The sequence below is a fragment of the Trachinotus anak genome, unplaced genomic scaffold, assembly GCF_046630095.1.
Source record: "Trachinotus anak isolate AG129_WGS33_773 ecotype Australia unplaced genomic scaffold, CSIRO_AGI_Tana_v1 ptg000021l, whole genome shotgun sequence".
NCBI classification, from domain to species: Eukaryota; Metazoa; Chordata; class Actinopteri; order Carangiformes; family Carangidae; genus Trachinotus; species Trachinotus anak.
In genome coordinates, this window is record NW_027273872.1 from 15736945 (window position 1) to 15759908 (window position 22964).

The 22964-nt window shown below is 40.8% G+C and overlaps 1 protein-coding gene across 3 annotated transcripts in view; it reads left to right on the forward strand.

Moving 5' to 3' along the window:
- Positions 1-22964, forward strand: part of spock1 (SPARC (osteonectin), cwcv and kazal like domains proteoglycan 1) — an 89491-nt gene continuing 66527 nt past the window's right edge. For 2 of the 3 annotated variants that reach the window (XM_071457514.1, XM_071457516.1), the window contains exons 1-2: positions 2-171; positions 728-865. In XM_071457514.1, coding sequence (XP_071313615.1) covers positions 731-865 — 135 coding nt within the window. In that variant the 5' untranslated portion in view covers positions 2-171; positions 728-730. Of the gene's footprint in view, positions 172-727; positions 866-22964 lie in introns of all 3 variants that reach the window. The other variant, XM_071457515.1, reaches the window with a different exon arrangement.

A 22964-nucleotide genomic window follows, 5' to 3' on the forward strand; every position in this document is an offset into this window, starting at 1 on the left:
GGCGGTGTCTGGTGACCGAGGAGGAGGAGAAAGCTCCCGGTCCTCTCGTCCTCGCTGCTCTCTTTTGCCGTCAATCCTTCAAGCAGTCGGGTGCTACCGGAGTGGAGTGCCCGGGGCCGTGGACTTACTCTCCCCCGGGAATCAGGATTGGACACCAACGAACTATCCCAGGTGGGTAACAGCACTGTCCGACAGAGAGAAATACAGATTGGAAATGAAAGTCAGTTCGACTTTCCTGTCGGTGGTGGTGGTGGTGGTGATGCTGGATGGAGAAGAAAAGCAGAAGAAAGCCAAGACAAAGCACCGGCTGGGGGGGGGGGGGGGGGGGGGGTGGTGGTGGGGGGGCAATTGTGTTGACGCCGCTAATTGCTTTTTAAATTGGCGGATGGGAGGCTGGAGAGCTCATCGTTTCGCTGTGCCCCATCTGCCGCGGCGACAACTCTCCAATGTTTCTAATCCGATTAGAGGAAGGATCATCATTTGGATCGGATGGGATCAGTGTGAGCGGACGCCGCGGGTCTGTGTTCCGCGGCGACACTCTGACCCACCGTGCGTCACAGTGGGAGACTTCTGTGTCCTGTAAAGTGTGTGTGTCTCACTTCATCCCGCTCCTCTCCTCGCTGTGCCAGGTTCCCTCACTCTGAATGACTGTCCGTCTCACAGCCCTCTGCTTTCTTCTCCCCTCTCTCTCTCTCTCTCTCTCTCTCTCTCTGTCTTTGCTTTGCAGAAGATGTTCTTCTTTCTGCTACCTGTCGTGGCTCTCTTGCTGAGCAGGGAAACGGCGGTCTCCGGTAACAGTAACGACAAATGGCTGAGCACCGTGGCTCAATACAACAAGGACAGATCCTGGAACAGATTCAGAGATGTGAGTGGCATTGAGAGACACAACATCTAGCCGAAAGGGGCTTTATAATTAGCTCCATTGTGTGTTTGAGTGTCTTTATGTGTGTGCGCCTTTGTGAGTGTGAGTGTGTGTGTGTGTGTGTGTGTGTGTGTGTGTGTGTGTGTGTGTGTGTGTGTGTGTGTGTGTGTGTGAGTGTGAGGGGGAGAGGGAGCTCACTACGCCCTTGATACACCCTGTGAGTACTTGAGCACTTGCCAGCAGGCATAATCCACCTTGTAGAAACTCAGCAGGTTCAAACCCTGGTTGAAAGACAGTCAGACTCATGAACAGAGGACATTAGATTTCTGCACATGGTGGATCATTTACTTGACTGACTGACTCATTTCCCTGCTGGATTGCCCCTTTGTTTTTCAAGGAGCCACACCATAACAGTGGGCTTTGATTATAGATTGTGAAATCTTTCCGTCTTAACTGTTTGCCTTGCAGTGCATTTATTTTTGATGATCTCCCTGAAAAAGAACACACAGTAATTAGTGAGTGTGTAGTGTAGTATAGAGACAGTGTAGCTTGTATGTGTGTAGTTCAGATGCACGTCATTAAATCCATTCTTTTCAGAAGTAGCCACGTTAGCTCTACAGTTGACTCTAGCCCAGTTGACTCGCTGTGCAGCCAAGTCGGTGCAGATGCGTATTGGTGCATCAACATTTGTGTATCACTCTTGTCTGAATCGACATGATTGACTGACTGAGACTGAGATGACCGAGATGTCTTGAAACCTGGGTTTAAAACTTCGATGAAATGCTCCTAAGAATCATCTTAAGCTTTGACAGAAGAAGGAACTAGCGTGTGATGTAGGTGCTTTATATTCTCCAGTGCTTACTGCAGTGATACTGAGACGTAGCTTTAATTATTTTGAAATAAGATCAGAATCAACCAGCTGCTGTGCAGTCACCATTTTTTACTAAAGATCCCCAGGTTTTAAGATACCAAATATGAGGCTGAATTTTGGGGAAAGGTGTAAAAAAAAAACGCTGCACGATACATCCAGAGTGTTTCCATTTGATGGAAAGGTGCAGCCATAAACACAGGCAGTCTCAGGTTTGAATATTTCACTAATAGCTATGATGAAGAGCTGGGAAAGACTATGTGATGCTGCTGAGCAATGTGACCGTAAAGCTATGTAAGAAATAAAATGAATCAGTTGTATTTACACTGAACCCAACAAGTCATGAACATAATGACTTTCTTGTGCTGTGTTGTTATGTTGCTATTAGATCACTCATTCCCAAAACATGTTGATGAAAAGTGCATGACCTCCACCTCTGTGTGAAACAAAGCCATCTGCTGGTGACTCCTGAATCCAGGAGGTTAGGATGCCTCTCCAGCTCCCTGAAATCACTTACAAACTGAGACCAAATCTTAACACCCACAGACATTTTAGCATTCCATTTATTCTTAGAAGAATTAGGACAAGCTTGGGTTCTTTATTCTCAACACCCAAATTTTACTCCAAGCCCCGGCCTCGACTGCGGAGTAATGACAATGCAGAAATATCACACTGTCCACTCTGACAGTAGGGTAACCACTGGCATTGTATTTCATACCATACTTAGCATTGTGAGCTCCTCCGCTGCCTGCTAACATGTTTCCCTGAGATTTCAGGTGACAGTGGGCTAACTTTGGCCTTATTAGAGCTGGCCTTCCCTATACTGTACTGGAGCCATGATGTGAGAGCTAGTATTAGTCATGTCTGTATACACTCAGCCAGGGCTCTACTACCTGCAGTGTGTGTGTGTGTGTGTGTGTGTGTGTGTGTGTGTGTGTGTGTGTGTGTGTGTGTGTGTGTGTGTGTGCTGCCCACCCTTTATTTCTCTCTGTGGTCTCCTGTGCAGATGAAACTCATTAACAGCAAACTGTCAGTGGAGGGCGGAGGACAGGAGTGGAGAGGAGGGAGAGAAAGGAGGGGAGAAGAGGTGCAATAGATACGGGGGAAGGCTGTGACATTTATGTGTAATATTTCAAGCAATACAACCAACCAGATGCAGGGCCTGCTGTTGTGTGTGTGTGTGTGTGAGTGTGTGTGTGTGTGTGTGTGTGTGTGTGTGTGTGTGTGTGTGTGTGTGTGTGTGTGTGTGTGTGTGTGTGTATTGTTTGCCCTATCACATAGGGAAACCTGCTGATCGTAATTTGTCTCTGCAACATTTGTTGTCTTTTGACCCACTGTGTCTTCTTTCCTCTGTCATTCTTTCTCAGTCATTTCTCTCCTCCTCTCTCTGGCACCAAATCCTTTCATATTACAGCCAGAAAGACCTTACAGTAGGAAAAAATGTGGTTCTGTATGAATCAATTTCAAGCTACAACACAACCATTCCTGCAACCAGTATTTGGCTGTCTCAGATGAAAAGAGTGTGGTGAAATCATTGGTCATCAGTGAAAAATGGTGGTCCTAAATCGTACTGTGAGACTCATCCATGACCAGAAAAAGGCTGTTTCACAATGTGACTGCTGCTATGACTCAAATTAACCAGCCAAACCAGCCAATCATAGGTTGTGAAGTACCTGATTTAGTTAATTTGATGTCATAATTTTAATCCTTTATTATCCTTTACATCCTGATCACGTGAAGCACAGTAGCTGTGCATAACAATGCTTCATGTGTGTCACTCAGTCAACCTCAAACCCCCCCTTCTCTCAATGAACTCCATGTTTTGTTTTTTTTTCCTTCCGTGCTTCTCTTTTTCTCCCATTTTCTCCCTCAGTCTCTGGAGCAGAGGATGACCCTGTGCTCCCTCAACCATAGCCCCTCTCCATCTATCTCCTCCTCCCGCTCCCTCTGCCCTTACCTGTGACTCCTCCTCTCTGCTGTTCTCCTCTGCCTGCCATGTTTCACTCTGCATCCCTGTTGATGAGCCACTTGCTCCCTCCTGCATAATGTATGAGCGTCCGTTGGGTGGCAGGGGAGCTGGTGCAATAGTTTAACAGTCAGAGTTCAGGTGGCTTGTCTTGAAAGCAAAAGGAAAATGATTTGATTTATACATTTACCTGGTTATATTTCTATTAACTGGCCTGTAACGTGTTGGAAGATAAATGTAATGCAGACAGAGGCAGTTTTTAATAAGTGACACACCATACTGGCTTCACACCGAAGCACATGGACACCAGGCTTGCCTGTCGCTTAGCTTGTCACACACCAGCTAGCATTGTGTAAATGTCTTGATTTATTGTAAACATTATGATTAGTTGAGTTTTATTTCGTTTTTCTAGTGCATTGTCTTTGTTTCCATATGGCAGGTTTGGAGCTCAGCTTGTTAGAGGATATCTAAATGTTTACGACCAATTATATTGTTTCTTAATCCTTAAATTTGCTAAACCACCTTTGTTGCTCTTTTGCTAAATCACTTCTTGTTGTTATTTACACCAACGCTATATTCAGTTTTCCTTAGGGTACAATCACCACTTTAATTTTCATGAGCTTTTATGCAAATAAAGTATAGCTGCAGTGAATATACACACATTTGTATGCAGCAGTGAGTTGGACTGTGGTTCTGTTTCAGGCAGGTCAACTTTGTTGTAAGTCTGCAGCTGCGTCGTGTTGCTGGCTACATCAAAGTATTCTGGTCAGGACAGAAGTGAGTGTGAGGGGTCCAGCTGGAACAGCGGTGGAACAGAAAATCTTAATAAGCAATCCAAATCTGGTAATGGCAGCACACGGGGTTGGAGCCATGAAGCAACTCCAGCTCTTTTCGGACAGAAATGCAGTCAATATATTTGAAAAGTTGAGTGACTCTGAGGACACAAATGTATTCTTAAACTGTTTTGTGGATAATTATTGTCCTTCACTGTTTCTAAATTATGTGGCTAATTACTTCACCTTGCGTGTCAAAACCGCTCAATCTTCCATGCCCTCTGCTGCCAGCAGAGGAAATACTGTATGAGAACAAAACAATTTTTAACACTGCAGAGTTTTATTGAAAGGCAGACTCTCAAGATTGGAGACATACAACACTGGTATTTATACTTTGGATAAGAACAGTTTGAAAAGCTATGTGTATAATTACTTTTTATACAGTGGTGTGTTAATACACATTATGGTCTGTGGATTGCTGAGCAGGCTGGTTCAAGCCGGTTCTGCTGTTCTGGCCTCAGGGAGCCTATTATTGGTGGATTAATGTTGTGCAGAGGAAATCACTGGGTAGTTTCTATTGAGGTAAATGTAGAGGAAGCATTAGAGTCAGTGTATAACATGAGCAGACGTTTGATCAGTGTTAAATGTGTGTTTAGAGAACTGATCACAAACACTGCTGATCATCAGGTCACGAGCCTGACAGAGGAGGAGAAACAGATCTTAGCAATGTGCATATGCTGACAGTGATATACAGACCTACTCATATCTATTCTCAGTAGTTTTTTGTACCAGCCTGAATGTGTATCTAGTATCGAGTACTGGAAACAATGAAGTACGGAAAGTTGCCATCCAGTGCCTGGTCAGATTTGAAGTGTTGTTTACACAACCTTAAATCAGATATTTACTGATCTGTGTCTCCATTTTGCAAATTTCAGAATGGAATTCATGAAGACAAAGTTCAGCTCTCTGCTTGTTTTCACACAACATTTAACAATTGACAGCTTTAGTTTCTTTTCTTAAATGTTACAGGCTCCTGTGTATTCTCTTCTCTTCTCTTCTCTTCTCTTCTCTTCTCTTCTCTTCTCTTCTCTTCTCTTCTCTTCTCTTCTCTTCTCTTCTCTTCTCTTCTCTTCTGCTCTCCTCTCCTCTCCTCTGCTCTCCTCTCCTCTCCCATCTCTTGTCAGATTCTTGTCAAAGAGCGACAAAAAAACTGTCATTGCCATTCAGGCAACCTCACTTTTATCCTCAAGAGGTGGAAAAGTTGTTTCCACTCTTCTGAGTCTGTTGTTTGTTTCTCCTAAAAGAGGCTTTTCTTGTCCCAATCCTCCTTCCCCTACTTTCTCTCTTCTCTTCCTGAAATCCTGTCTTCCACCCTGTTTGCATGCTGTCAGAGATGCACAAAATCTTATTTGTGAGGGACAATGCTTGTCTGCTGCATATTTCCTCATATATTTCATCTCACATATAGTTTGTGTAAATGCCATCTCCAGACTATCTATTCATTAGCCGGTGGACCTGGTGGCAGGTTGAAAATCTTAGCAAGTTGCAAGGTGCTGTTTGTATGTTTGTGTGCTTGCGGTGTAAGAATGTGTATTAGAGCTTGCAGCCTGTCTCGGCTCTGTCTCATGGTGAGAATTAAATGTTGTCATCTTTTATCAGCAGTATTCTCTTTTCACGACACGACAGTCTCTCCGGGGCTGCCAGTCACAGACCCCCGCTGTCTCTCTTTATCAAAACAAGAGGACTGTGTGTGTGTGTGTGTGTGCATATGCATGTGTGGCTGTGCAAGAATTTTACATTGTGTTTTTCAGCTCTGGAATCATCTGCAGTGGCTATATTATCTTCAGTTTAAGCCCGGTTGCTCTGGTGGCTTGTGTTACATGTTTTTCCTCTGTGCATTTATGAAGGAAAGGGTTTTGCTGACCATGCATGTTCTTTTTCAGCTCCGCTCCACCTCACAGTGAACAGATTCACACCTGGGAGCTTCCCACCGCATCTAAATTAACTGGTCGTCTTCTGTTATATCTATGTTTGTGCTGGTGTGTGTGTGTGTGTGTGTGTGCTCTGATTGGTTGGTTATACAGCTGAGGGGGAAGGGTAGGGTGTGGTTTAGAGAAGCAGCTTAGACATGACGAACCCTGGAGTCACCTTCACCTTCCCTGATACACTAACACTCACACACACACCATCTGAACGAATATTCCCCAGCAGACACACACGGTATTTCCATCAATTAAGTGAAGACTTGGATGAACAGCTGCCAGTCTTTCTTATCACTTTCCTGCTCTGTCCTCCATTTCTCTTTCTCCTCTTAAGCTGCCTCTATACCTTCTCTTCATACTTTTTATCATTTCCTCTGTCTCCTGGCTCTTCTGTCTCTCGTTTTATACTCGACTTATTCCTGATGAAACGGTGCCCTTCAAAATAAACCTTCTCTCTCACGCTTTCTGCTCCTTTCATCCCTTTTCTCTTTGCATGCTCTCCTCCTGCATGCATATTTCTCACTGAGCTATTGATTTCAAATGAGAAAATGCTGATTCCAATCTCTGCAATGGAGGATTGTGGTTATGTGTGTGTTGGGGTGTGTGTGTCTGTGTGGAGGGACAAGTGCATTTTCTGTCAGGTAGTACAGCTTTAAACTGACTGGTGGAAAATTTTCATGTCTCTCTCTAACCACTGTCTCCGCATGCACACATAAACACACGCAGCTTCCCATCCACCCCGAGGCTCTTGGGGAGATTGATCAGTAAATTTACCAGGCCTGGTAACCCTGATTGGAGCCTTGATATAATCAATGAGAGTGTGAAAAGGCAGAAGAACACACGCAAACACACATTTGCAAGCACACGCACACAAACATGCTGGAGGACAATTTGGTTGCAGGGTAGACAAAGGTCACTGTCCCCTATGACCATGATAAATAGGTTATGAGAGGTGTGTGTGTGTGTGTGTGGGTGTGTGTGTGTGTGTGTGTGTGTTGGAGGATAAAGCGGAGAGAGACAAAGCAGCTAAAGGACAAACGGCAAAAGGATTGCCAGTGTAATTTTGGCTGACGATAACAAACAGGAAATGGAAAAAAGAGATGGTAGAAGAAGGGAGGAGGAGCTTTAATGTGAAGCCTATCAAGACTGTGGGCATAACAGATGGACAGACGGAGAAATGTGGAATCCATCATCAATACAACATGTGTGTGTGTTTCAGTCAGATTTTTCATGGCAGGTCCTCCACACTCCCTTCTCTCTCTGTGGGGATTGTCTTTCTGTTGGTCTATTTGGTGCTGATATGAAGCTCTCCTGCTAAGCTGTTGAGTCTTTTGAAGAGATGCTGTCTGATTGTCTGCCTTTCTCTAAAGATTTGCCAAGACAGAGAAACCCACCGTGGTCCTGAGAGCTCGGTGCAGCGCAACTTGAGAAACCACATTCAAATTGGCAAAACGCAAACAAATTAAGAAAACATCTTAATTTGAGGACACATGCGCAGCATTTAGAAAAAGAAACACTGCAAGGTGAGAAAACACAACTGCAGAAACAAATTGTATTTATAGAAAACATAACCAAACAGCTACTGAAACACTGCAGGGCTAACAGATACCTGGAATAATATCTGAGTCATGCAGTCACAGTCTTAAAAGAAAGGGGGTGAAAGTCCACAACATTTTAGCAGATTTTCAAGAACCACAGAGCCAACTTCACTAACTTCATGAATAACCATGGCAGCACATATGTTCCAGCTGTGTTCATCATTTTTAAGTGTTCCCTGGAAATGTTTCTGTTGTAGTCTGCTACTTGCAAGCATTTCATCATTGGGTTGTGATTTCTGTATTCGTGTATCCTCCATTTGCAGCGTACCGTTTATAAATGCAGTACATGTGTTGTCAAATTGATGAAGAGTTTGCTTGTGTTTTGTTTATTTGCATCTATTTTCTTCTGTTGCAGTGTATTGAGCTTTCGGGGCTCCTGAAATACCTTATCACTAATTCTGCATTTGGATCCTTTAATCTGAGCAATAGTCTATCAGGAGTTAGACACATGTTTTCAACACAGATCATTGTTATTTAAGCACCACATGACAAAATCATGTCTCTAGGTAAGATACGAGGCATGTCACCTATACTGCACATGCCATCAGTAACCTGCTGTTGGTGATATGATGATATATACCATGAGATTGTATACATTTGTCTAACATTTTCCTACCATTTGAGTTTTTGTCATGTCATTTATGCTGCTAATCTCTCTGGATGTGTTAGATCATTGTGGAAAATTTTCAGCCATGTTAGTGGTGTGGATCTAGAGCCAACGATATCAGTCTGATGTTCAGACACTTTAACTATTACATTTATTGTCATGAACTTTTGTTCAGGCAGTTATGGTCCCCAGAGGACAAATCCCACTTTCGTGATTTCCTGACTTTTCTCTGAGTTCTGGGGTTGGATTTTTATGCCTCCGTGCTGGTGACAGCCAGGTCCAGAGGCATTATGTTTTCAGGTTGTCCGTCCATCCCATTGTTGTGAAGGTGATATCTGAATAACGCCTTGAGGGAATTTCTTCAAATTTGGTACAAATGTCCACTTGGACTCAAAGATGAACTGATTAGATTTTGGTGTCATTTTTTGCCATAACTCACACATTCATATGCTAATTATGACAATTGAACACACATGACAAATAGAATAAAATAAAGAAGTGACGATATTTTATATCCAAATGATCAATGATCAACTTCTCTGTGACATCATAATGTTCTGCAAAAACACTTCTGGTCATTATTCAAAGCTGTAAGAGGCAGTAATTCTAGTTAATATCATGTCAACAACTATCATGTCATATAGAGGCAGTCATGTCCCCCTCAGCATAAATTGTAAAGTTAATGCATCACACTTTTCATATTTTGCCTTTAGCAAGTTGAACTTTTGTTTTGATAAGAACCTTAATTTATGACCAAATCGTTATACCAATACTAATGAATAACTAATAATTCCCAAGAAACCTCAGCTGTGTGTTTGTGTTCAGTGCTATGTAGCAAATGTTAGCATGCTAATATGCTAAACTACATGACATAGGATTTGTTCATCTGTAGGGATTCTGTTAATGATGAAACATCAACACATATTATATTCAGCATATAGGGGTTACAACTAATAATTATTATTTTTATTATTGATTAATATGTTGACTTTTTTCCCAATGAATTGACTAATCATTTAGTCTACATAATGTCAAAAACAGTGGAAAAGGGACTTGGGCGCTGTGTAGAGATTTCTTGTGTTGTCTGAGCAACAGTCACATACCCAACAATATTCAGTTTCAAATGAAATTAAACAGAGAAAACCCACATACGTATATTTTAAAGTGTGGAACCAGTGAAAGTTCATGTTTGGCGATCATCTAACTGATTAATTGACTAATAATTTCAGCATTAAAACAAATGCATTCTAAATTTAATTTCCATCGTTAATGTGGCATTACCCTGCATGTAGTTCTGATCCATATGGCTTCAAGCTGTCCTCACTGTATTTCTACCATATTCCATCTTCGTGGATGTCTGCCAGTGCTGTTAGAAAATCTACTTTACACTAATGACAGGCAGCCAGCTTTCTGTCAACATATGTCTGTAATAATGTAGGATTTTCAACGTTTGTAGCAGCTGGTTTTGATTGAAGGGGGAGGATATCAGTGTCTGTCTGTCTGTCTGTCTCTGTGTGTGTGTGTGTGTGTGTCAAAATGTCAGTATGAGCAAAACTGTATAGTTTCATAAATAAAAAATAGCTTGTTTTGATCATCATTTCTGAATGTCAAGTGAAAATATAGATGTATATATGTCAAAGTAGTTTTGAATGTGTTTGTGTGAATGTTTCTGTTGCCATTGCTATTAATGAAGCTGTCACCCCCACTGTGTGCAAGTTCTAGTGTGTGATCAGATGTTTCTTCCTCGAGGTTTGGCTCCCTCTACATTTCTCCATATGCCAGTGTTTGATTTGTCTTCATGTGAGCTCTTTTATGGGTTGAATCTATGAGTGGAGATGAACCATAGCAGACTTATTTGCCCGCTTGTTACTCTGCCAAATAGGGAGTCCCTTTTGGGACACACTTAGTATTGTTGTGTTTTGGAGTGTGAGGTCTTGGGTTCGTGCCTGCTCTTCATTCTCTTGATGACCCTGGAACATAATGTTATTGACATCCTATATCAAAATGTGTATATTTATACCCCAAGAAAAATAAGCTCTGTAATTATGATGTCCTATGTCCTTTTTTTAAGGAAATAATTCAGACCGGCAGGAGTGTACAGGGTATTTCTGGATGAAGATGATATGACATGATTTTGGATGGCAAAAAGGGATGAATTGTCTAGTCGTGCTTAGAAGTGACACATGCAAAAGAATCTTCTTGATCAGTCCAATTTATATATATTAATTAATTTTTTAAATCTCTAACACATCTTCTCCTCCTTTGGTTTGGTGTTTCTCTTTTTTTTTTTTTTTTTTTTGATTCTCTGTCTTTGGTGCTTTTAGCTTAATTTTAATATCAGTATGCTAACATGGTCACAGTGCTAACCTGCAAGTAACATTTAACAAGTATAACATGTTCATCATCTTAGTTTAACGTGCTAGCATGCTGATTTGCTAATTAGCACTAAACACAAAGAGCAGATTAGAATGAACTGCACAACAATGCATCTGATAGATATTCAGTCGGGACCAAAGTGGTGGACAGGCTAAACATTCATTCCTTGATTATGGTTTAATAAATCTTATTTACTATTCTAGCAATCATCAGTCAGTACTGTTAGCATGTTAACCCAAACAGTGCTTTTACAAATAAGCTTATTGTTTGTGCACCTTAGAAGTGCTCTATTAAAATGGTAAACCTATGGACAAAACCATGCATATACTGTATATTGTAGTAGTTAAGGGTTAATCAACATGAATGTGAACATAAGATATCTTCAAATATTTATTATTGTTGTTAATTTTGTTTCAGTCACAGCAGTCATTCTTTTCCCTTTTGTGCCTTGTAATACGCTGCTGCCACACTCTGGACCAACAGTTTCCTCTTTTCACTATCGTGTAATGAGGTTATGTCTTTTGATTTATAAAGCAGCTTCATGCTTTGATTGATTGTATGTGTCTGCCTCTGCTTGTTCCCTGTAATCATAGTAGCTGTTACTGAGATGATGGACGTAATCATTGCTCTGCCCATGGAGATAGCTGGTTCAGATGATCACACAAAAAACATTAAAATCACACATCGTTCTTGGGAATAAATTGCCGGCCCATGTATTGTGTTTTGGAGGAAGTCTAATCAATTATGCAATGCAGCGGATATTATTTACAAGCGCGCTGTCCTGCTCAGATTACATGTGAAACTAGCCTTACCAGCCCTGAGTGTCACCATGTGAAATAAATCAGGGGCAGTCTGTTCCTCTTTTTCACACCTCCAACAGTCCTCCGTTCGATCAGTGTCAGCATCTCTCCTCTTCCTCCCTCTTTTTTTCTCTCCTCCTCACACTCTGATGTTTATGGTCTGTAAAACCATGTCAGATTGAATTCGTCATTATCTCATTTTCCCCCTGAGGGCAGGGATACAGTTACTGTTTGTGTGTGAGAGTGTGTGTGGGTTTGAGAGATGTCTTGTCTGCTTCAATAATTCAGGAGGTTTCTGCTTCTGCAGCTCATGTGATGCTCCTGGGAGACAGAGACAGAGACAGAGAGAGAGGGGGAAAGGGAGAGATTGACGCAAAGATGTGGCAGATCTGTTCCTTGTAGCTTTTAGTGCCTTTCCATATTCCTTACTGCATCATTTTGTCATTCTTCGCACCTAAGTAACTCCCTGTTGCACTCTTGTTTATGACAGTCAAACCTTTTGGGAATTGTAGATAATGGCAACGAATAGTTGAGCCCTGAGGGGTGGAATGAATGAATACTGCATGTACAGTCAGGGGCTCTCTGTATGTGTTTGCGTACAGTTAAACCAATAGCCCTATGGGTAATATAGCCACACAGTATTAGTTTCTATAAAGACTTACTGGATCTGCTACCTAGAGATTTCTGCCTCTTTAAAGAGTTTTTGTATGCAGAGTTGTTTGTATCAGGTTTCTCACGTCATGCATATCATTGCAGCATCCTTGGTTCGACTAGCTAATTAGCTTTAAACAAGAACTACAGCTGAGGCTGATGGGAAATGTCATTAGTTCTGCAGAAGTTTGGTCATAAATCAACACATTTGACATAATAAAATTTTGGCCTGGAATGAAAAGTTATTATAATTAATTCTGAAAGAGACATGAATGACAGTACCAAATTCCTTGGCAGTTGGTGTCAAGACATGTTGCTAAAAACTAAAAATTTCAACCTGCTGGTGGCACCTGAAGAGAAGTCAGTGAATCACCGTAGTCAGTAGGATTCATCCTCTGGATCATCTATATCTATAACAAATTTTATCCTAATCCATCCAGTAGTCGTTGGTGGACCGATCAACCAACAGATCGACATTGCCGTACATAGAGCCATACTACTAAAACAGCTGCAAACGAAATGCAAGGAAGCAATATACAAAATGATTTGAATTACATAAGATTGCTTTATGTAATTTATGTTATTTTGCGGTGGCAAGGTAGAAAAGAGATTTTCTTATCCACCACCACTGTATCTGAATCCTTCAGATGTAATCCAAGGCATTACATTTCAGCACCATGGCCAGCACCACATTGTTGCTGCTCACTTTCAATGGAGAAGAATCCAGATTATTGTTAGGCTCTGTGTGGATGTGTTTCTGCTGTCAGAGTGGTGAGCGAGTAATATCTGCTGTGTGTCGAAGGTCAGAAATGAAAAGTTCAAATGGATAAAAACAATATTGGACAGGGTGTTCTGCTTTGAGGATGGACTTCTGCTGACAGTGGTGGTGGTGGTGGTGTTGGAGTTGGTTGTAGTCTGTCACTGCCAACTTCACACCCATTTCTCTGGCACTCACAACCACTCCAGTCAGATGCCACAGTGTTGTCAGTGTAACAGCTGGCTGGATGTCCTGTTTCAGGCTGACTTTCAAATCCAGAGAGACATGAGATTTAAGCCAGATGGTGTTTTTATCCCTTATATCCTATTTAAACTTTTTAATTTTGACATAAAGGATACAGGTTTGAAGGAGAAACTCTAATTTAAAAGTCAATTTTAAATTGATTAGGATTTATAAACGGACTTAAAGTACAACTTAACTGGGCTTTTCTTTTTTGTACCTCAATACTTAAACACATAAACAGTAAGCCACCAGCATCAGCTACTTCAGCATCCACCACTTACACTCAGCCTGTATCTCCATTCAGCTGCAAATACTTTCATAACACAATCTGCAAAGCAAACATCACACAAATCTTGAAGGATTTGGAATCTGATAAGGTTTGTTTTATTCAGAGTCATAATCCAGATAAATGACAGTTCACACCAGAGGATATCAGGTGATTGGTTTACAGGTAAGTGACACAAATTCATGAATACAACAAACAGAGTAAGAGTACCTGAATTATATGAGATATGTTATAATACAACAATTATTTACAGACACCCCGACAAGGATTTGTGTCACTGTTTGCACTTGAAGCACAATTCAACAAAGCCTGATATCTGATCAGATGGTGTACACTTTTACACACTGATGTGAAAACCATTACATTTACACAATATCTGTAGATTTACTGGTGTTACTAGACCAAAGAAAATAGGATAGGGTTATTTGATTGTTGGTTGTTTTGAATTTTTACTGTATGATCATCATGGGACATTTTGCTGCTTGTCGTGCACCCATGGGTCTGATTGTTGTCGATTCACTCTACAGACATTCACTTGGTGCCTGCTGCAGATGTGATCTGTTAGATATGAAAGCAGATACAGGCTTGAGTTTAGTATATACCATTTTCCATCCAATCTTGTCATGTATTGTTAAGGGCAAAAAAACCTTGATTCAGTACTTTATGTTTTATTCAATTAAGGTCATTGGTCACCATTAATCTAAAGAAATCTTATTTCACCAAGACCACTGCATCGGCACAGAGGCGCTGCAGCAACTAAGGAATAAAAAAATAAAGACATTTATTATAGTAACAACAATTGTGTGTTAACATAATGTGCTACATTGTAGAATGGCCCCTTGTTCATGTTCTAGTTTTTTTTGGCAATTCGCTTTTATTTTCTGTGAGAAAAATGGCAAAGGTGGAGCTCTGGGTCTTTTCTGATGATTGGAAACCCTCCCACTTAATAACAACCAGAGTGATGAACTCACCTTCCACATTCTCTTCACTCCGTCACCCCTTTCTCCGTCTCCCATTTCTGTGCGGCTGTGCTGATACAGTCACGTTGCATGATTCGACAAGGGCAGTCCCAGTGATCGAGCAGTGGGCGGGGGAAAGACATGGGAAGAATAATGAGGCCAAATGGCCAGTCATGTCTTTGGGATGAATAAAGGGTTATGTGAATGTCCCAGTTTAATTTATGGAGGGAGAGAGAGAGAGAGAGACAGAGTGAGATAGGTGTGGGCATGGAAATGAATACATTTATGCATATGCATGTTTGAGGGTGACACAAGAATTGTTTGACAGCTTTAATTAAACTCATCTGATTCAGCCTCTGAGCAGCAGCTTCAATCACACTTTAATGAGCCACGCACCCAGCAGGCCACATGGAATAAAGTCCGTCTCTTTAAACCTCCCCTCTTCTCACTGTCTGCCTCTGGTTCGTGTGTGTGTGTGTGTGTGTGTGTGTGTGTGTGTGTGCGTGTGTGTGTGTGTGTGCGTGTGCGTGTGTGTGCACTTCTAACCTTGAAAGCACCAGCCTTTGGCAGGTTCCCAGTGACTTTCTCATGGATTCTGAGTTGGATAATAAGGTGAACTGGGATCCTGCTGATCAATAGTGGGAGCTTCTTTTATCTGGCTCTGACAGATAAAACTGGTCCATCCCTGCCAATACTGGCAGACATGGCTGCATTTTAGGTGGTACCCTTTAAACTGGTGCCATTATGGGATTCATTTAGCCAGAACTTTTCATTTGAACTGCTGTAAACCTTGACTGACACATGGATGGGCCAATATTATGAGCTGATGAGTTGGTTAATCAGAAGATATGCAAAATGAACTAGTTTAAGATTTTTTCTATTTGTCTATGATAAAATAATACAAAAAGAAGTGTCAGCACTCCCCTTTTTCACATTATGCGGTGGTGTCAGTAAATCATGAAGCTTTACTTATACAAGTGAGTGAAAATAGTGAATATAAGATGTTGATGTTCACAACATACATTTATTTAAAATAAAAGCATGCCATCGTGGGGAGGGGGGAGCTGCAGCTGCTGACAAAACAAAACATAAAATTGCTTATGTTGTATAAGCATTGATAATACTTACATACTCAGATATACGGTATATTGAAGGAGTTATTAGTTATTATGATCAATCCTTCTCCCCTTACAACTAGCTGATGATGATATGAGACTTCAACTCTGAGTCTGAATCTTGGTATCTATCAAGATTAGAGTGCTTTTTGTAGGAGAATATTTTTGTTTCAATATCCCTTCCTTTCCCTTCAGTAAGGAAACACGAATTTACTAAATTACCTATGTCATACTAAAAAGATGACACACACCTGCTGTGTCTGACTCAGAATAAAGTCTAAAGTCTCATTAACTTTGGCTAAACTTTGAAATGTATATTTTCCCAGGAACATATGAACATATGGGCATTTAAGTTTTGATATTTATCTACTTTTTCATAACTTGAAGTAATTAAGAGTGGATACACACAGAGATGCATTATCAGACCTAATACACAGTATTGCCAGGCTGACATTTCATTCATATAGTTCAAGTGGTCTGTGTAATGGTCTTCTGTCAATTGCATTTATAGTAATCAACACTGTAAACTACTTTTATCATTTTTATTTTTATTTTATTTATTTTATTATTACATTTTATTGAACATTAATCCACCCTGGTAGACATTTGCACACTCTTTGGCACACACACACACACACACACACACATTCAATTGAAATAGTTCATCACCCCTTACATGTGTGTGTTCTTACTTTTATTACTGCAGCTTTTCATGGTGAGAACTTGACATTTAGATGGAAACAACCAGTACCAACCCATTCTGACTTTCTCTGTCTGGCTTCTCAGAAAGAGAGAGTGGGTGAGAGCTTCTGCGACTCACTTCCAGTGAAAGTGCTTTTTACTTTTTATCATTACATGTACCAGTGTGTGTGTGTGTGTGTGTGTGTGTGTGTGTGTGTGCGCGCGTGCGCCCATATGGCACCCAGCATGCTGTTTGCCAGAGCTGAAATTCTGTCAGCGGAGCTTTAGTCGTTCCACTTCCTGGCGTACAGGAACTTCTCTACCTTCCCATGATGACTGTGGGATCCCTGGGGAGAGCAGTTTTGTGAGGCTGTGAACAGTCCTGATGAAAGCTGGGACCCTGCTTTGACTGGACCACTAGTCAAAGCCAATCTGGCAGATTAACAGTGATTGGTTCTTTATGGCTAATTGTCATGTAAACACTGATACTGACACTAAGACTAAGTTTCACCTGTTGAAACCCAGTCAGACTGATACTGGCAAAAGCTGTATTTATGTTTGACTCAAGGGGTTAGTGAGAGAGATTTCTTAACAACATCAAAACATTAGACTGATGTATTGTACATTATACAGGTTGTATCATGCTTTAATTTTATTCTGTATTCCCCACAGTAACTTTACCCTCCAAATTAAACCAAATAACAAAGTAGTTGTGTTAATGAAATGTGTGTGAGTGTGTGTGTGTGTGTGTGTGTGTGTGTGCGTGTGCGTGTGTATGCGTGCGTGCGTGTGCGCGCCCTATTCACATTTCTTACACTTCCTCCGCCTTCCTGGTTTAACAAGGACACTCAGCAGGAGTGAGAAAGGGTCAGAATATCCAGAGTGTGATATTCCTGACTCAGAGTTTAAGGTCCAGTTACAACATTTTGTGAAGGTGTGTGTATGGCATATGTGTGTGTATGTAATATACTTTCCCCTGAAAACCAACATTTCAATCAGAGAATGTTGTGGTTAAATAGAAATAGGTATTTTTCTTATTATTGTAAGGCTAGCCTAATAACTTTGGCAACATTGTTTTTCAGGACACACACACACACACACACACACAAAATCAAATAATTAAATCCAAATTCTCCAAGTGCACACACACATTTAATGCACCAATGTTTAATGAGAGCTGTGATCGTGTGTGTGTGCACTTGGAGAATTTGGATTTAATTATTTGATTTTAGAATGAAGATAAAAGCAATGAAATACCTAATATCTTCATACCAGATGGTGATTTGATGGCAAAGCACATTTTAGTGTTTCTCTGCAGACATGCAGTGAATTTGTGAGCACCTGCTTGTGTACAAAACATGCCCGTGTGTTTGTGTGTCTGTGCGCCTGTGAGTTTATAACCCAACATATTATTCTGTTGCTTTCCTTTGTCTTACTTCATCCCTGTCTTCCACTGATGGTGCAACAGGTAAGTCTGTATTGAAATATGATAACATCACCGAGAAGACACTGAACCCTGTCAGCTCTTAGTCCTTATATAGTTTTGAACAGGGTGTAAAAGTAAACAATCCACTTTGGAATTTTTATTCATTTACGTTTGAGTGCTTGTTACAGCCACCGGGAACACAGTCTGAACCAGCAGGCTGTAAAGTCTTAAAGTGGAGCTCTTTCTTTTGCTTCTGTGAAAACCTCATCTTCAAATTCTGGATGGAAGTAACAGAGGGTTACTCTTGGTGCATAAGGTTGTGCTTTTCATGCAGTCCCGCTGCATAATAGCACACACTCATGACCTAGAAATACAATAATCCAGGGCAAATTTCCCACTTAATTATTGTATTATATCAGATTAGATAGCTCAGGTGGTCCGTAATAGTAAGGTTTATGGTTTAGTCCCTTCCTCCGCTTGCACACATGTCATTGAGAAATACACTGAACTCCCAATTTTCTGTGTATGGACAAAGAAATATTTGCAAAAACATAAGATGCACTGGACACAAGTGTCTGCCAAAGAAATGGAATGTAAATGGCTGTACTGTAAATGAGACAATCTGAAGGTGTTTTCTCACTTTTACAACAGTATTGGTGCCAGTGTCTCTTTGATTATGCGGCATGCTCACTTATTTTCTTTGTTTACCTACCTGCTCAGAAATAGCATTATGTTTAGCTTTGAGAAATGTTAATACCAGTAGCCTATGGCTATTACACAAACAAAGCCATGCACCTCATTTTTTTTTTACGAACTCCAGCTTTCAGTACCTGAACTTGACCAATAGCACCACTTCATTTCAACACCTGTTAGAGCTGCAGATATCCTTCACTGCTACCTCCATCAAATTAGAGGCCAGTGAGTTTTGATACAAGGCTTTTAAAGCTTATGGACATGTACGAAGGTCTGATGGTGCTTTCTAAACTCGAAAAAATATGGTTGACATGATGGAGCAGCACTGCAAATGTACAGCCTTGCATGTCTAGTGCACCATAGGAGATCATGCTTTGTTTGTGGTGCTCATATTGCATTAGTAAAAGCACAACAAACAGAAACAGGTCTAGTTCAAGTAGCTGTATGTATATATGGTATGCAACTCTGAGAGTGTAAAGAGAGATAGAAGTGAAATATTGATGTGACCATATACATTATAAGGAGCAGGATAGATAGGAATGAAAGGAATGGTTGAACATAGAGGAGAGGAAGGGAGGAAAGGAACTAGACAGAAGACTATGAGTTTTGAAAGTGACAGCTCCATTACTACTATCATCCATTAATAACCAGCCAGGTCGTTAGTGTGAGAAATGAATCCAGGCGCTCGCAAAGACAAACAAACACAATGCTAATCTCTGCTCTGAAACGGAGTGTCAACAGCCTGACATAAATGAAGGGAATAGAGAGTGAGCGGACAGGTCAGGGTGGAGGGAAAGAGGGAAGGAGACGGAGAGGACGACGAGGGAGGAGAGATTGCAACTGACAAATGAAAAGCTGACGGGGATGACAACGTTTGGTGGACATGATGAATGAAAATTGATCTGGAAGATATCACAACCGAGTAATGAAATTGAGGGGAAGGAGCGAGGAAGAAGACGAAGTGAAGAGACGGTGATTTCTGGTAGAGGACTTTCTTTAAGTTTGGACGATGACAGCCCCATTATTCGCATCAACTGTGAAGAGCCAGCTAAGTCATTAGTGCTAGAAATGAGCAGCACAGAGACAAACAAACACAGTGCTGATCTCAAGCCTCAAACAGACTGCCAATCAACAGCCATATGTGCTTGTGATGAATGGTAATTACACTGTGAGGGGGACAGAAAGAGAAAGAAGTGGTCTGTAGTCCGTCCTGCGTGTCTCATTGTTGCATCATTACCACAGTGGAGTCAGCAAATTACATTTCAGGAAGAAAAGCCTGTTTCCTCACTCTCCTTCACCCACTCCTTTCACTACTTAGCCTTTTGTTCATCTGTGTACCTGTATTTTTGTGTTTTTCTGTTCATTCCCCTTTTATGGTATGCCTGTCATCTCTCTATTATATTTTTTATATAATTCCTTTATTATTGGCTCACCCATACTTTACACACTTTTCACAGGTCCTTGTTTCTCTGTCTACCTCTGAAAAGGAGAATCATACAATGGTTTTTGATGTTTATGAAGTACACCAACAGATTTTTCCTGCTGATGGGCAAGAACGCAGTCTACAGATATGGTTGCTTGTGCCTGCAGGGAAGCTATCTGGGTGTGTCGATGTGCATGTGCCAGTAGATGACAGTAAAATGGACAAGAGCTCCAAGCTAAATCTGCAGATGCTGCTGACTTTATAAGATGAGATAAGACGATATGAAACTTTATTGATCCTCACGAGGACAGCGGATCTTTGCTATAGCTAAGTATTAAACCACATATATAAAATATAAAGCAATAAATACAACAGTAATAGAACAGGAAAATGGAATATAAAATTTCACAAGCATATGTAAGTATAGAAACAGATGCAATCAAAATATCCAACACATAAAAGTCAACTATCCTAATATGAATTCTTTTTTAGGTTTTGTATTTTGTTTGGCCTTATGCTTATTTTGTTGCCCAGAGAATCCCAATTTCTCGGCCTCTACTTCTTCTATGTGTGTAAAAAAAATCTTAATTTCCTGCAATGGTGCAAATGCAGCATAGCAATAGTTAGTGTGCTGATTTGTCTAAAGGACCAGATGAATGTGGTTCACTGATAGCTTCAGAGTAATTAGAGTTTCTCATTTGAAGATCTCCACATGACAGGGAGTGTTTAGTTCCTCTTAACATGAATCTGTGATGTTGGAAAACAAATGAAAACATGTGCGTACATTTTTACCGTGGATTGTGCCGTGGAATGACTTCAGCTTTAATATGTGACCGAAAATTGTGTTCTGTGTGTGTAGTTGGTAACATTAGCATCTTGTCAGTATTATACACACGTGCACACACTCAGATTACTTCTCTCTCACTGATTATGTCTTGAGGCAGCAAACTAGTGACAAACTTACAGACACACACACACACACACTGACATGCACAGAACTGCCTATTTTGATCTGTTTGATTCTGCTTTGTGGTTCAGAGTCAGTATTGGATTTGTGTTTGGAGCCAGCCTGCTGCCTATTACTGCTTTGTCATCTCCCTCTCTCTCTCTTACACACACACACACACACACACACACACACACACACACACACACACACACACACATATTGACAAGCACACACATACATATAGAAAGATGTGACCAATTACTTTTTAATTTCGGTGACCAAAGACAGAAGTGCAGTCCCAGCACTGAGCAGGATGATCACATTATTGGTTGAAGGAACACAGTATCAGAAGGCAATTAGACTACAATTACAGTAACCTGTGTTTCATTATTATGGTCTGTATATTTGGTTAAATTAAGTGATTGATAGAGAGAGGTTGCTTTCAATTATATTGGAATACCAATAGTTCTGCATAAGCAGTTCACTTTATAGGACAGAAGATGTTTTTTACCCAGAGGACAAAGTGTTTTGGGTTTTGTTTTAACTTCAGTATAAATATTCATTGCACATCTTTGATCAAGGTCAGAATGCAACCTCAGGATGCATCCAGTGCTGCAAATGATTTGACTCTTACATCTTGAATCTGCATGGAAAAGCTCCCTAGTCTGTTTGTGCAGAAATGCACATGAGTTCTTGTACCTATTTTGTTAGATGTTGGCCCATTAATTATCAATGTGCTCATGCTGTTCGACACATGTGCACTCAAATCACGGGCTCCAGATGGAAAGGTGCCCTGCTGCTGTATAATGGCTACACTACAGGATTCAAGCAACTCAGGAAAGGAAAGACCTGAGTACAACCTCATGGATGACATTATTTGTAAGAATCAACCATTACTCTAATACAGTGAAGCCTCCGTTGCATTAAAATTGGAGAATTTTAACATGTATATATGTACTGAGATGGATGAAATGTGTCAATTAAAGCGGAAGCGACAAAGATCATATCACCTACACTAAGGGGCTTTGAGGTGGTCCGAGCGCTAAAGAAGAAAAACTGCTCTTTGTGATTGCGCTTGCAATAAGAGGAAGTCTAAATGGGTGGAAACGCAACCGCAATTTCATGCCAAGAGGAGTGCTGAAAATGCACCTTGCTCCCTGATTTACATAAACACAACCAGTAAAAAGTGTTTTACGTGGAGACACAATTTTACCAAACAGGCGCAAGCACAAAAGAATGGACTGGCATCCGATGAATTGTAACATCTAAGTTACTTTCCTCTTTGAATGTATCGCAGTGTTGCTTGTATTTCCTGCATTTTTTTTATTCTGCAGTATATTTATTAGACAGGTGCTCTGACTATTTTCCATTCAAAAGCTTTCTGTCCTCTGTGTGTTTGCCTGCTTGCTGTGATGCTACCAGATTGGACTGTGTGTCACTGGGGAGCCTGAAGTCCTGATGAAAAAATGATTTCATCATGTTCTTTTGCCTGTGTGTGTGTATGTGTGTGTTTGTGCATGCGTGTGCATACCAGTGCCCTTTGCTGTCCTTTATTTTCAGATGAAATTGGTGTTGCTTCAATCGTAAATTAAAAGAAATGGAAATAGATGGGTGGAAAATGGGGTAAAAAATCATACTGTGAATAAAGGAACCTTGAAATTACAGTATTACACAGTAGATACCCCATGCAGCCCCTACAGGCGTTCTTCCTGAGCTGTTTCACTGGCAGCACTGCTATTTAACGTTGCCTTGATCTCTGACCTCATGTGACACTTGCTGTGAGCCTCACTTTGATGTGTTTACTGTTCGCCTGACGCTGTGCTCTTTGACATGAAAACTACAGCAGTGAAACACATCCATCCTGGTAGATCTGAGACGAAAAGAAACAGGTCAGTGAAACTAGCGGTTTCCACTGATGATTTCAAACTGACAAATGAAGGTTGTTTTTT